Below are 16,626 nucleotides of genomic sequence, written 5' to 3'. Positions count from 1 at the left end.
CACACACACACACACACACACACACACACACACACACACACACACACGCACACACACGCACACACGCACGCATACACACATGCGCGCGCTGCCGCACTAATCTCATCCACTGCAAGACCTATGTACGGTACAGTGTACGTATACAGAGTGCAGTGGCGGAACGACTGTTTCCACAAGAACATAATATTCTATGGACGTAATTTTATCGACTTCAGTCCTGCCCGTGTGTGCTGTGTCTGGGATTTTCGCACGTGTAGCAACAATTTTGTCACGATAATTCTGTTCACTGTTACATATATGTTATTTTACATTGAGTACCGATACTATCCAAACAAAATAATAATAATCCCACGGTTGATCAATAACAGTCGACCGAAGAAAACACCGAAATAATACTGGAGAATTACGTTCTTCACCAGTACCGATCGATTTCCCCTTTTAAAAATACACTTTTATTAATAATATCTATTGAATAATAATTATCCAACGGAAATGAGGTAAAAAAAAAAAAAAATAATAAAAATATGAGAAAGAAGTACAAGAAGATACTGAGAGAGTAGGAAAAAAAAAATGGGGTTTTTTTTATGAAAATTAACGGAAATCTCGTTTGATATTAATTAATAAACAAGTTCGAAACAAACTTAATAATTGAGATTTAATTTTTTATTTTATATGTTATTCAAACTGTTCGATAATGTTTATTTGTCACATTTGATATTTTTCATGTCCACAAATATTAATAACCTCATAAAAACCACAATTAAAACACATTTTCTTAACAAAAGTCGTCCAAATGTAATTGTGTGTTTAAGATGAATAGTTCGTACAATTTAGGTGCAGATTATCTAACCTAACCTTTATGTTATCATAAATCTTATATATTTCGACGTGTACTAATTTATTATAAAACTCGGATTAAAACTTAATATTTAAATACGTGTTAAGTATTACGTTTTAAATTTAAATACCTCAAAATTCAGATTTTTCATTTTTTTCGTACCCTTTGATTTAAAATACAATAAAGTTATTTTCAAATGATATTAATTTATAGAATGTATACTCACAATTTCTGTATATATTAAATTTATATTAATAATTGCTTAATTTTATTTAGAAGAGCCTAAAAAAAAGTAAACTTAAAATCACTAGGTTAAAAATATAATAATACAAAATGTCTTTGCATGGAAACGAGTAAAATTTAGCATTCACCATTCTCTAATTCCGTCTCTTATAACATCAATTCCATAGTTTAATTCGTTAAACTCTTCTATAATAAACGTCATAGTGTTTACTATATAATATCAAGTATACAATAAATTTATTTTTCTATCTATGAATATTAGCTAACGGCAACGCAGATAAACCCATTTTTAGAAGTTAACACCTCATTGGGAATTTTATATTAAGAGTTGTGGAAATAAAATAAATTAATAGATTATTATTTAAAGATAAAATATGGATAACATACATTCTATTTGCTATAATAATTTTGGTTATATCGTTGTTTGACCTTTTGTATTGACGTTATATTACTAAAAATTGATTTTTCTTTCGAGTAAGTAAATTTTTTTGTACTTTAGTTATATTTTATTTTGTTTTTCTATGAAAAATGCATTGAATACAATCTTATATATATATATATATATATACATAAAACAATCAAATATAAACATTTATGAATTTATATAAGTTTCAAGTTTTGATGTTGCCATCTGGAAATGCTTGGCGTTTATAGGGTTATTTTTATAGAATTTTTATTTTTTCGATTTAGATTTCCAATCTTCGAAGTTTTAAACATTATTTTAAATAAAGGTCTGAAGAGATACATTTTCATTGAATATAAATACAATATATACCTTTACAATAATATTTTCGTTGGAAATTAAAATAAAAAAACGCCGGTACTAATGAGTTAATTTATAACTACATTTCTTACGACTTTAATTATTAAGCAATTATTGCTTAATTAGCCTAGAAACAAGACAAAAACATAAAGCATTAAGCATTTTGTAAAACATATAGTGAGTGCATAACTCAAAATCTGATGACTTAAATCTCCTAAAACATTTTCACAGTTTGTAATTATAACAAACACCAGTTATAAAAGAAGAACACAGTTTTATTTAAAAATATTAAACATACAAATTAAACATTTGTTCAGCAATGTAGATAAGTTGTTTGATGTTCTTTGTATTTTCCCGTAATACGAGTATTATTTCAGTTTATTAACAATATTTATTATCATAAAATGTATTATAATCCTTAAACGATTTTTAGAGTTTTATGGTCAATAATTTCAGTTCCGCGGCGGCAACAGTCTAAACCTAATACAAATACGCATAAATAATCAGGTAATGATAATACTCAAACCCATCAGATGCATAGCAACTGGGATATGAACGTAAATTCAAACGACCCCTTAACACTGGTTAAAAACAAAAGAATTCTCTCTTTCTCCTCGCAAGTATCATCTACGAGTACTACTTCCAAAACTCCTCAGACACATAATTACCAAAAAACAAAATTGTTCCAATCAACAAATCGTATTCAAATCCTTTCTTTCCTTTCTCAAGATGTTGATACTGGTCCTGACACAACACTGCCTCCAAATTTAGATAAAGGCAAATATAATGATGTTTTCAAACCTCCCCCTCCGATCTTTGTAAGAGGTATTACCAACTTCTTAGATCTATCAAAAGCACTCATCGAACTAATTCGTGTGGATAACTTCTTTTGTAAAGCATCCGCCGACCGTCTGAAAATCCAAACAGCTAACCCGGAATCCTATTGATCCCTAATTCATTTTTTAAAAAATTAAAGTGAAGAATTCCACACTTATCAACTTAAAGAGGACAAACCTCTCCGAGTTGTCATATGAAACCTGCACCCAACCACTGATCCAAACACAATTAAAGATGAACTTGAAATTCGCTTGCTTCATATCAGACGTGTTACAAACGTGCTTCACAAAGTGAACAAAGCTCCACTTCCCCTTTTTTTTCGTTGACTTGGAGCCACAAACTCAGTCAAATGATATTTTTCAACTTACATCAATTTTACACACAAAAATTAGAGTTGAAGAACCCTACAAGACCCAAATCCTAAGACAATGCAATAATTGTCAAGAGTATGGACACACTAAAACCTACTCCGGCTACCCTCGGAAATGTGTTCGTTGTGGTGCCGATCATAAGTCATCTGAATGTCCAAATCCACGTTCGGATCCTCCAAAATGCGCACTCTTCACGGGTTGATGCGCACTCTACCGTCACCCGGCAAATTACAAAGGATGTACCATCTAAAAAGACCTCCAGCGTGCCAAAAAACCGTTTTCTATTCAAATGTTAAAGATAGTCATTCCTCCATTGAAACTCATCCAAATCACTCCAATACTCACACCCCAACTTATGCCCAGCCCACTTCTGACAGAGCTATCAATAACAAGACTTCCGAATCAAGTACTGATTTAAATATCACTATCACTAGTTTCCTAGAGGAATTTAAATTTCTAATAAATCCTCTCTTGTTCCTACTTACCAAAGTAATAGAAATGCTAATTATTAAACCATAATACCTTACAACTCAATTACAAATAAATCTCTATTAATACTACTAATTTATGCTAACGGTTTAAAAAATCATGCCATCGAACTGCAAAATATTTTATATGACAAACGCATCGATATAGTCCTAATCACTGAGACCCATTTCACTAAATATTCTACAATTCATATCGCCGGATACAAGCTTTTAAAAACCAACAACCCTGATAGTACAGCCCATGGTGGTGTTGCCATACTAATTAAATCCACGGTCCTTTTTAAACCCCTTCCAAATTTTCGTCTTGATCATCTTCAATCATGTGCAATTACTGTAAAACTAAATAATATTCCCATTACCATTTCTGCTATTTACTCCCCTACAAAACACAAGTTCACAGTATTATTATGCTAATTACTTTAACACAGTTGGTAACAATTTTATAATTGGAAGTGACTTTAACGCAAATCACCACTCCTGAGGTTGTCACGCAAACAACCTCTGTGATTCAGTCCTTCACAACTTAGTATCACAAAAAAATTTCAAAGTTCTTGCTCCTCCTGGCCCAACATATTAGCCGATCTTAGTTCGTAAAAATCCTGATATTTTGGATATTTTTGTGGCAAAAATTCCAAGCAACGTTCATGATAACATTGTTAACATCCTAGACCTAAATTCCGACCATTCCTCAGTAATTTTAACTCTAAATGTCTCTCCACTTCTACGTCTTGTTTCTTCAAAGTTATTTAATTACATCAGAAATAAACTCCAATTTCACGACCTTGTAGATCATCGTATTAAGCTTAATGTCAAACTTAAATCAAAAGATGACCTAAATTCAGCTGCTAACAATTTTACAAACATTATCCAATCTTTGGCCTGGTCATCATCAAAACCATCCACTCCCCCTTCAAATTCGTTTCTCACCCCGGACCGCATCCATGAGATTATAGTAAAAAAACGCAGGACTAGAGCGCTTTACCAGTACTCTCGGCTTCCATCAATTAAGCAAATTTATAACTAACTGTCTAATAGTCTCAAAAAATTACTAGCTGAACACAAATCCAACTCTTTTGCCAGTTACTTAATAAACTTCTCTTCAATAGACGGTAGTCTATGGAGAGCAACAAAACGTGTTTGCAAATCTATAGCCCCAAATACTCCAATCAAAAAACCTAATGGTAGCATGGTATTCATTTATTCGGATAAAGCCGAAGTATTTAAACAACATCTTTCTGATATTTTTGTCCCTCATGCCGATATTTACTCTACTCATAATATAAATACTTTTGAATAATTTCTTTATGCCCCTCTACCAGTGTGCTACCCTATCAACTATTTTACACCAAATGAAGTGAAATATACTATTGAAAAGTACTCACCTAATAAATTTCCTAGGTTCGATCTTATCCCAGCTGATGTTGCCAGATTGCCAGATGCCTATCCAAAAAAGTAATTATTCACCTCATACATCTTTTCAACACTGTTCTTAGACTTTCATACTTGCCATTTATTTGGAAATTCTCGATCATAATTCTACTCCCCAAACCCAATAAACATTTTGACTACATCTTTTCTTTTCGACCAATAAGTTTACTACTTTTTTTTTGCTAAAATTCTAGAAAGACTTACTAAGACGTATTCTACCAATTGTTACGTCAAATTCCATTCTTCCTGACTCCCAGTTTGGTTTCCGCAATGCCCACTCAACAATTCATCAAGCCCATACACTGGTAGACTCAATCCCATTTGCACTTGAATAAAAAATATACTGCACGTGTGCCTTTCTAGATATATCTCAGGCTTTTGACGAGGTCTGGCACGACGGGCTCCTGTACAAACTGAAGAAGTTTTTACATCCGGTCTAATTTCTAGTAGTTCTATCTGTCTGATAGATACTTCAGCACTCGTATCGGTGATACCCTTTCATGTATAACCAAAATCTCTGCGGGTGTCCTACAAGAGCGCATTCTTTCCCCTTTGCTCTACAATGTATATGCCTCAGACCATTCTATCACACCCCACATTCAAGTCGCCGACTATGCTGATGTTATAGTAATTATTTCTATAAGTCCTAATCCCATCACAGCTTCTAGCTACCTACAAAATTATCTATCTCTTATGGAAGACTGGTATACAAAATGGAGGTTAAAAATAAATCAAACACAATCTGTGCATATTACGTTCACACTTAGGCTTTTACCTTGTCCTGCTGTCTCCATCTTTGGCTCCCAAATTCCCAATTCACAAACAGTTAAATATCTCTGTCTAATCCTAGATAGTTTAATAACGTAGATCGTAGGCTAACTTGGGCTCAACAAAATCTAAGCATCTAAATCTTAACGCTCGTTTTCGTTTGCTCAAAACACTCATTAATAACAACACATATACTAACCTAAATACAAAACTACTTATCTATAAATCTTTAATAAAGCCAGTATGGACATATGGCATCCAGCTATGGGGTAATGTTAAAAAATCGAACTTTAATAAAATTTAAACCTTCCAAAACTTAGCCCTCAGGAAACTAATTAATGCTCCAGCTTACATCTCGAACAGCACTATACACTCTGATTTAAAAATGAAAACTGTCCACGAAGAAGCTAAAGCACATAATAAGCGTTTTCACAACCGTCTGTCCTCCAACAGTAATCCACTAATTCACGATCTTGCAGTCCCGACCATTCCTGGCAATCCTCCTAGGCGTCTCAAACGCAAATGGTGTCTTGATCTTCTCACCCCCCCTCCCTCCAAATTAAAATAATAAAAAAAATAAAAAAAATAAATTGAAAAAAAAAACTCATAGTAAGTGTCATTGATGGATGGTTTCTCACATCTCGTGTTTCTTGTAAATATATATGTTATGTTAGTTCTCTCTTTTTTTTTTTTTTTTAGATGTATTAATGTAATGTGTTTATGTAATCTCACTCTTATCGCATGCACTCATTGTACCTTTTAGATATAGATTGTATATTTCAAATAAAGAAAAAAAAATGGTCAATAATTTATTTAAATATACAATCAATAAAAGTAAAGATTTTTTGCATTTAGTTTCTAGCTGTATATGATGTATCTCATGAAAAATTTGATGAATAAAAAAAAAACAGTAATGCATATGTTTGCATAATACGTATAAAGTTTGATGCATATTTAACCTCGGAGTATATTATTATAATATTATACGAGTCATATCATATAGATATATTGTATATTGGGTGTTAACTTGTGTTTGCAAAATTCATCATGTTTTAGTTAAAATATAATTTTATTCTATAAATTTGTTTATATTATAAAGAAAATAACAATCATTATAATATAATAGTACAATGGAAGAATTTACACAATATAATTGAAAATATAGAATAATACATTTCTTAAAATAAAACTTAAATACATATTAGATATCTTTAATATGTTTTATACATTTTTATTCAAAGTGATTCTTTTAAAGGTATCACTAAATAATTCTGTCTAATAACATTGAATTGACATGCGGTTGTCGGGCAGAGGTAAGGAACAGTGTTGGGAATAGATAATGCAAAATTTCCGAATTCATCTAGATAAAGATAATAGATAAAAAAAATAAAATATCTAGATGAAGATAAAAGATAATTTCTTTTTTATCTAGATAAAAAAAAGATATTTTCAAAAAATGTTATTTTTTTGTCAATATTTCATATTCTAATAATATCTATTATAATCATAATTATCAATAGATACCTAAGTATTTAATGTTTATTGTAGTAATTTATTGTACTATTAAGCAGTATTTATATATAATATACAATATTTAATGATAGTTAATCACTAAAATGTTACACAAAAAAAAAAATTAAAATTGCTTTGTACGTATCAGGATGAATACAGAATACATAAAAAATTATTTTAAGTTAACAATATTAGATTCTATATAATATTAATTTGATGATTTTCATTATTCTATAAGTAGTTACGACTTTACGGGTTCCAAGACTGAAGTAATAACTATTCAGCGTATAAGTGACATATGTATACTAAAATCAAATACCTACTATATTTGGAACTTCCATGGAAAAATAAGAAACTAAGTTTAAAAATAGCAAAAATATTTTCCCGACATGAAAATAAAAACACAAAGTCATACCAAGCAATAATAATTCCTCATTAATAATACATGAATTATGATTATGAATACAAAATCTATATATATATATATATATATAAAAGAAAGTCAGGTTAATTACAGAATTTATATTTCAAGAACGGCTGGATCGATTTTGATGATCTCTGATTTGTTAGATTCGTCTCCGTACAAGAATAAAAATAACTCTAAACTTGGCAAGAATACAGACAAAACACTGATAAGGAATGCCTAAATACACATTTTTCGATAGTTTTCATAATTTTAACCTTTTTTATTGTGCGCATGCGTTATACAGCTTGTATTTTTTTTTATTTAATAGCAACACCTATTATAAACAATATATTTAGATAGGCCAACATTTTTTAAGTCAATCTGGTAATTTTTACCATAGATCTAAAACCAAAAAATTGACTAAATGACAACGAATTTAAGTTATATTAGAACATTATTAAATTATTTAAATTTAATTTTGAAGAATTAACTAACTTCACTTAGACGTAAATGTTAGTGAATTTACAAAAAAAATAAATTAAACAAACTGACATGATTATTTCTATATTTTATTTTATTTTTTCACTATACAAGTGAGTTATTACTTTTAATCTCTAAGTATTTTATTTATTTTCTTACTAAAATAAACCAAATTTTATTTATTGTGGCATAAGAATGATTTTATCTTAAAGTCCATATAAATCTTACAATAATTACTTATTATAACTGATAAATTATAGCATTTGTTTAAATGTGGTTATTGAAAGTCATTACAAGTTTTAAACTTGTTTGTAATGCACATATTTCATTGTAATTTAAAGTCAAGTAACATTGAAAAAATTTATATGCTTTAAGTTAAGAATATATTTATTCTATCCGTGTATAAGTATTCAAACTCCTCCTAAACAGCTGTACAGATTTATATGCAATTTCGTGTGAGCAGTAAAGAGAAAAGTTTAGATGCACAAATTGATCCTACAGAAAAAAATTTTTATTCACTCGAAACATGTTTTTTTTTTTAACTATTTTTGATATTTTGTATATAAATTGGCGTGTTTGTGTTTGATAGTTTTTGGAACTACTTAACTGATTTTGATGAAATTTATAAAGTTTATAAAAAACTAATGTGTTAAAACAGTAGAATAAATTTTTTTGCTAAATATTTTCATTTTATTAAGTATAAAGGTTTTTATAAAGAGGATTTGGTTTTAAAGAGTAGTTGTAGATATAGAAATTAAAAAAAGGGGGCTTGTAAAGTGAGTAACTGACATAATTTGTTGCGCATGTTTGATATTTTTTTACGTCTATTTTTTTAAATATTTTATGTACCTACTTATGTCTAAGAAAGAAATTAATCCCCCAAAGCTTCTTCCTCCTCTTTTATTTGAGTCTGTAATGGAGCTCATATCTTTCTAGAGTGGAAATCAAACTCTCAAACATAAAACAACTGATTTTTCTAAATATTTAAACTTCAAATAATTAGTTCATTTTCATCCTGAAGTTGTAAAAGTCATTATTAACAAAATAACACTCACCATGAAAATATCATTACCCTATCAACCGTCATTATATGCAACTGTCCTGATGTACTTTTGAAAACTCTTATTAATCTTTTCAGAAAAAAATTGATAATTTACCACATTTGAAACATTTGGTTTGTATGTATAGTTTTTATTACAAAAAACAATAGCTCAGTGCACACAAAATATTCACAGAATAATTTAAAATAATGCCTCACTTATTGAAATTTGAATAAAATTTAACTATTTTCATTAAGTACTTTAAGTACAGTAAGTAGCCAATTTACAAAATGTATAATGATTTATGTGTAACCTACCGTTCATAAATGACCATTCTATGATATATTCTATGAGATATATATCTCAGATTTCTGGTATACTCGTGTAGATACAAGTATACTTACTTTTCTTATGCCAGTCATTATGATACTTATCGAAATGTATTAATTATTAATATACTTACTACATTTTATATTTGTATGAATTGCGATTAGATTAAATGTAGTTTAGACCAATATTCTGTACAGTACTTCGATATAATTATAATTTAATACAATTTCAATTCTTTCTACGCAATAATTGTGCAGTAATTTTATCTACTTTCTTGTTGAAATAAATGTTATCGTATAAATGTTTTTTTTGTATTGATAATCAATTTTAGTATTACCTTTATATTATTATTTTTTTTTTCTAAAAAAAAACAATTACTTTATATTCGCTAAATAAATATTAATTCACTATTTTACTTATCCAATTTATTTAAAATAAATATAATTATATTCATGACAGGTATATTATTCAATTAACTAGAAAATATATAATTATGTAACATATCGATTGAAATAAATTCATAGTTTGGTTATATGCATAAGATAATTAAGTCATATTTGAATACAGTTAAATAAATTGTAATGCACGTCGTATGCCTTTGAAAGTATGTAGTGAAACGTTAAATAATTTAATTTATAAGCCATATCAAATAAATAAAAATATTTTAAATAATACATACATAATATTTCCCCTTATGAAAACCCCCGAAATATCCTAGATATCCTTAGATGTTATCATGAGCTGGACTATTGTCCAGCTCAGGATATATATATATATTCGTATGGCAACAACAACACAGTAACATTTAAATACAATGAATAAAATAAGATAAATAAAACAAAATATACACGTTGTATACGCGATATTGATAACAGTACATTATAGTATTTAGTCAAATCGAGATCTCTATGTCCAAGGCCCTTATCCATTCAAATGCTTCCTTCGTAACTTCATTAATCCCAATAATGCCCGACTCGAACCTTTTATTCGGGCATTCGTCTGTAATATGTCGCATAGTCTGGCTGTCATTTCCACAGTCACATTCTGGGCTGTCCTTTAATTTCCACTTGAACATCATATGTCCACATCTTCCGTGTCCAGTTCTTAATCGGTTGAGAATTACCCATTCTCGCCGTGGAAGTTCGAACCCTTTAACTCTTTGTGTGGGATCCTTTATCAGATTTTTGTGTAATGCCGCATTGCCCAACCACTCCTCCTGCCATTTTTTAGCACTGCAGAACTGCGACTGGATCAGCTCTCTGGCCTTGACCTATGGTGGTTTCCTTGACTTTAGTCTTATATCAGGCACATTTTCTAAGTATTTGTAGAGGATTGAGTTTTTATAGGCATCGGTCTTAATAAATAGTCTTACGAATGCTTCATTCCTTCTGATTTCTGGTGGTGCGATATTTGAAAGCACTGGCAGCCATGGTATCGGCGTTGATTGTACTACTCCGCTTATTAACCGCATTAAACTGTTTAAAAGGGTGTCCACTTTTCCCGAGTGTGCGCTATTTGACCAGACTGGAGCTCCATACTCCGCTGTAGAATACACTAACGCAATTGTTGCCGTTCTCAGATTAGTAGCATCTGCCCCCCATCCAGTTCCAGCTAGTTTCTGCACTAGGTTCACTCTCGTTTTAAGTTTTTTCTGTAATTTCTCAATATGGTTCCTAAATGTCAACGATCGATCTAATGTTACTCCCAAATATTTTGGTGCAAAGTTATGGTTTACTTTTACTCCCATCAACTTGACATTGAGTTCTCTATTTGCTTCTTTATTATTGAGGTGAAATCCACATACTTCTGTCTTATCTGGATTTGGCCTTAGTCTCCATTTGTGAAAATATCTTTCCAAGATGCTTAAGTTATTTGTTAGGATATTCTCGCCTTCTTTCATATCTTTACACGTATGTGCTATGGCAATGTCGTCTGCGAACTGGAATTTTTGGCCAGTGGTTATCGGTAAATCATGCATGTATAAGTTGAATAGCGCAGGGGCTAGTACTGATCCTTGTGGTAGTCCGTTATTCACCGAGCGCCACCTACTTTTCTTTTCATCCATAAACACTTGGAACATGCGGTTGACTAACATGTTGTTTAACAATTCACCCATTTTCTTGCAAGGCACTATGTTTATAAACTTATGCATAAGCCCTTCTCTCCACACAGTATCGTACGCAGCAGATAAATCAATAAATGCTACATTCGTCTTCAGTTTTCTTTGAAATCCTGCCTCGATCATTGTAGTGAGCTTTAAGACCTGTTCCACACATCCACGGTTATTTCTGAAACCTGCTTGTTCTATTGGTATGTGTTTATCCAGGGTGGGTTGTATTCGGTTTAATATTAATCTCTCTAATAGCTTGTATGATACACTAAGGAGTGATACCATTATCATGCGTTTCTTCGTATTCTTCCAAGAGTTTCTTACATGCCACATCCCATCCTGGTATATACGTTTTTCTGTAACCTCTTGGTATATGCTTTTCTGCTGTCTTCTTTATGCTTTACAAAATCGATCATAATTGCAGGAGATTGGTGGAATCCATTTAACTATCCTTTCTAAGTCCTTGGCATATTCGTCCCACTTTGCTAATTTAAAATTCTATCGAGGTTTAGGTATGGACCTAACTATTGGGATCTGGAGACCATAGTCTATTAAAACCGGTCTATGTTGACTGTGTAGGAAGTTTTCCAATACCGTTCTAGTTGTAGTTGTGTTGTCAATCATCGATTTCCTTGTTAGGATACATAGATCCGGAGAGTAATCCTTTTGCCATCTGGCTGAATGAAATGTCCCCTTTTCTTTAGCGTTGTATATAAGTTCCTTGTTGTTTAGAGTGATCCAATTCATAGTGATGTCCCCATTTCTGTCATTTAGGTTATATCCCCACATTTGGCTGTGACTGTTGAAGTCACCAACATAAACTGCCGGGTGCTCAAATAATTTGATAGGAGGGTTACTCCATTCTACGTTTGGTGGCTTATAGATATTTATAACGGTTATTCCACATATTTCTATAGCTAAGACTTCGATGTTCCTACTGCATTCGCTGATTATCATCCTTACACTGTCAATGTTGTCTCTCACATATGTCGCTACACTATACTGCTTATGGTGAATAGCTCCAATAAGTACATAACCGGATATGTACCCTCTTTTGCACAGATCAGCGTTATCAACTGTATGTGTTTCTTGTATAGCAATTACATCAATAGCCTTTAGTCTGCAGATACTTCCTAACAATTCGCTCTTAGCATTTGATATTCCTTCGATGTTGAAGTGGCAGATCCTAAGGACCGCCCCTACTCTCAGTGTCATATAGTCCTGAAAAGGACCTTTTTGCATGTTACTGTGTAGGCTGGGTAACAGCGCCTTGGTGGTGGTATTAGTTGCGTACAAGAAAGAAACTTCTTTCTTTAAAGCTGTCTGTTCTTAGCGCATGCAGGGAGGGCCACAAGCAGGCTACCACCATCCTCCCTAGCTCATGATAACATCTAAGCAATAACAATTCGCATTTATTTTTTAATATTCAACTGTATTATGTAGAGTGTTAGGAAATATATAGATAAAATGTATTTTATATATTAACATAAAGTAAAGACATTTGTCTTTATTTAAATACAATTTTAGTTGTCTAATTGTACTTATATTGATATTTTCTTTTAATGGATTAAAAAAATATATTTGAAAAATTAAAAATAATATTAATATAATATACATATTTATATAAACCTATTACTCTAAAAACTAATAGTTCTGTAATATATACGAAATTACATTGAGCATTGGACATTGAAAACTATAAATACCAAGATATTGTAAGGTAACATTGGGTTCTATACTCCTATAGAGTGCGACACGAGTGGCAAAAACACAAAATAGTTTGTATTTTCTTGCATGCGAGTGATACTCAATTTTATTATAAGTACAGGTATTTTTAAAATTACAGACACTAACTATCAAAATCTTACTGATTAAATTTTTAAAAAATGTATGTAGTTTTTGGAATTTAATCAGTAGAAGTACCGTTACTCTTGACAACGCTTTTTAAATGGTTAATTGTAAATTCCCTTTGTGCTGGAATACTTCATATAATGCAATACTTATAAAACAGACAACACAAATTATTAAGATATTTAATGACTTTCGTTTAATTAAAATTAGATTAATGGGTATTTATGGAAGAATATTGTAAAATCATGGAACCCTTAGTAATATCATTGGACTAATTGCAATGTTAAAATAGGAGATTCTGGGCTTTGTAGCATCAACTATTCTAGTATAAGAAAATTATTAGTAGAATTTACGAATCTGAAGCATTGCAAGCCATTAAACTATATAATTGTAAAAGCCATAGAAACTAGATTTCATTATTAATTTGATTTAAGTAGTTCAGAACGTAAAAGTTTCATTATTTCTTCAATAAGTCATCCTAAATTTAACACGTTCAATGTCATAGTCGACGGGTAGTCGACATCGGTAACATTTCCCGGGTCGCCTTTGTCGACTACCCGTCGACAAATATAGTGTTCACTTTAATGGTTTATAATTTTTACTGGCTACGAGATAACGGTCTGAAATTTATTGTAGGCGATCAGGTTCCTTCTTACGAATTTAACGATACCATTGGTTTTAAATTTTGTTTATTTTTAGTTTGGATATTTATTTTTCCCCGAAATCACGACGACGTTTATCGCCGATAATAATTGTATACCGTATTATTATAACTCAGTTGTAATTTGACATAAGAAAATGGTATAAATAACATTCCCAACACTAACATAATATTCATACAAATTATTTTATGCTATATACACCGTGTTCCTCAGAATACAGGGTGATTCGAAAAATATAAAACTATTTTTATTACGCAATGAAAATTATTTTTAATTATGAAATGGTTAACATTATTTTAACCGTTACTCTATAATAATTTATTCAATAATATACGAAATAAATTATTATTTTCAATTAGTTACATACTAGGATAAGTACGTATTTCAGCATCGCGCCGTCGCGTATCGCCGGTGTCGACGCATAGTCGACCGTATGTAGTTTCGGCGCGGCGACTAGGGCACTGCGCCGTAAACACTAGCGGAGCTCAACGTGTTAAGCTAAGTTGGATACCAGTTAGGTTTATAATTTTTTGTAAAACAATTTTTCTAACCGAGTGTGATGAAGTAGCCGCAACTTCTAAGTTAAAAAAAAAAATAAAAAGTAATTAATTTTTATCCTTATTTAGATAAAAAAATATTTATCTTATCCCAATACTGGTTTTATATTCTTAAATTGTGGTAATGTTTTTGTTTTTTTTTTACGAAATATGTTACATTTCATATGAATCATTTAATTAAAAAGTTGTACGTAAAGTTAACCCATACAGTATTTGTGATAAATGTTATTATTTCGCAGGTATTAAAAATAAATAGCACCAAATATAAGGCTAAAAATAAATCTAAACACATTTTTGGAACTATTAATTTGTATTAATAAGAATAATTGGTATTAGAATAGTACATTCAAAACAAAAATAAAAAACCATATACTTAGTTGTACTACATTTAATGTAAAGTTTTTAAAAGTTTAGATACAGTTGTGTGTATACATTATACAAATTTGCCTACATTGTGTAGCTAAACAATTATTACTTTTGAACACCTAAGGGGTACTTATTTTGTAGTACTTACTTAGAAATATATGTGTATTTTATCAAATTAGGTGATGTTTTAAAAAGCTTTTAAATATTAATTTCTCTGACTAAAATAAATCTTAATACTAAATTACATGCAACACAATGGTTTGATTGTATGTATTATCAGTTTATTGAAGACATATTCGTATACGTTGAAAAATTAGTAAAATTAAGATTTTTAACATCTGAATACATACGTGTATTTTTATTTAAATATATTATGGCATTGAAATTGTTAAAAATAAAAATTTATGGGTGATTATTTAACAAACTATACTTTACTAATTATAATGATACCTTAGTATCAACAACTTTAAATTTTAATGTTGCTAATTATTTCTTATATTGAACAAATTATATTTTCATGTACAAATTAAACTTCACTAAAACATGTTATTCAATCATTATTAAGTGTAAGGTTTCACGATATGAAAATATGGTAAAACATTCTGAAGCAATCTTTACTAAAAGTGATATTGTATTGTTATTGTTGTTTACTGGTTTTTTTTCGACCATTGAAATGACCTTCAATAAAAGCAAGTACCTTGTGTCATAGTAGTTAGTAGGATTTTTATTAGACAACACATTTGATTTGTCGCGATTTCACCATGGTCGATTTACGTATACTTAATACATTGGAACGGCAAAAGAAAAATATTCCCTTTAAAAAAAATTTATAATTGAGTACTAACACATGTGACGTTTGCGAAAAGAAAATATTAAATGATGACTGGAGGAACAGGATGGGTTTGGACGCGTATGTGGTGAAAACTAAAGGAGTCGCGTTAGTGTTAATTTCACGCACTTGAAGTTTTCGGTAGAATGGATGCGAATAACGATTATTACGCTCGAGTTGACGTACAGTCCACACACACACATTGGTGCGCGTGCCTCAGATTTTAAATTAATAATTACCACAAGTACATTGTAATAAAACGTATCTGCTCAAAACAAAATAAATACTAACACACACACACCACGTGAATGCACGTCAAACGTGAAAGCGTTCGATTCATTAACACACAATGCGTGTTAAAATATTCTGTTTATGCTTTTCTATTAATAATTATTATTATATTGTTTTCCGTCCGCCACAGAACACGAACTCCATCTTGACGTGTCCGACCCGGCGACCGCCATCGAAGCTCAGCCACCGGTCAAGCTGCGTACGACAACCGTAGCGCCGTCCACGCCAACTCCCGAGCCTATCATTCACGTGGGCACGACTAACACTACGGTTCAGCTGGGCAGCACAGCGTTGCTTCACTGCGAATTAGCCAACTTGACCGAGAAAATGGTAAATTCAATACTTAAACGGTTATTAGATAAATTACATTCACGGAGGGTTATAATGAATAACGAACACCAGGTGTGGCGTAGGCATCGGTTATAATTGTGATATTACGCCGTGTAGCTGCCGGTT

At 31.0% G+C, this 16,626-nt stretch overlaps 1 protein-coding gene across 2 annotated transcripts in view; it reads left to right on the top strand.

Annotated features, from left to right (window-relative positions):
- The window catches only part of LOC112694229 (neuronal growth regulator 1-like), a 327,174-nt gene that overhangs the window by 199,504 nt on the left and 111,044 nt on the right, over nt 1-16,626 (top strand). For both annotated transcript variants that reach the window (XM_025569639.1, XM_025569638.1), the window contains one exon: nt 16,301-16,500. In XM_025569639.1, coding sequence (XP_025425424.1) covers nt 16,301-16,500 — 200 coding nt within the window. The remainder of the gene's footprint in view (nt 1-16,300; nt 16,501-16,626) is intronic.

The sequence above is a fragment of the Sipha flava genome, unplaced genomic scaffold, assembly GCF_003268045.1.
Source record: "Sipha flava isolate LNK unplaced genomic scaffold, YSA_version1 125_pilon_pilon, whole genome shotgun sequence".
In the NCBI taxonomy this organism is placed as follows: Eukaryota; Metazoa; Arthropoda; class Insecta; order Hemiptera; family Aphididae; genus Sipha; species Sipha flava.
The sequence above is the reverse complement of the archived record's forward strand: the minus strand, read 5'-3'. Positions and strand labels throughout refer to the sequence as shown.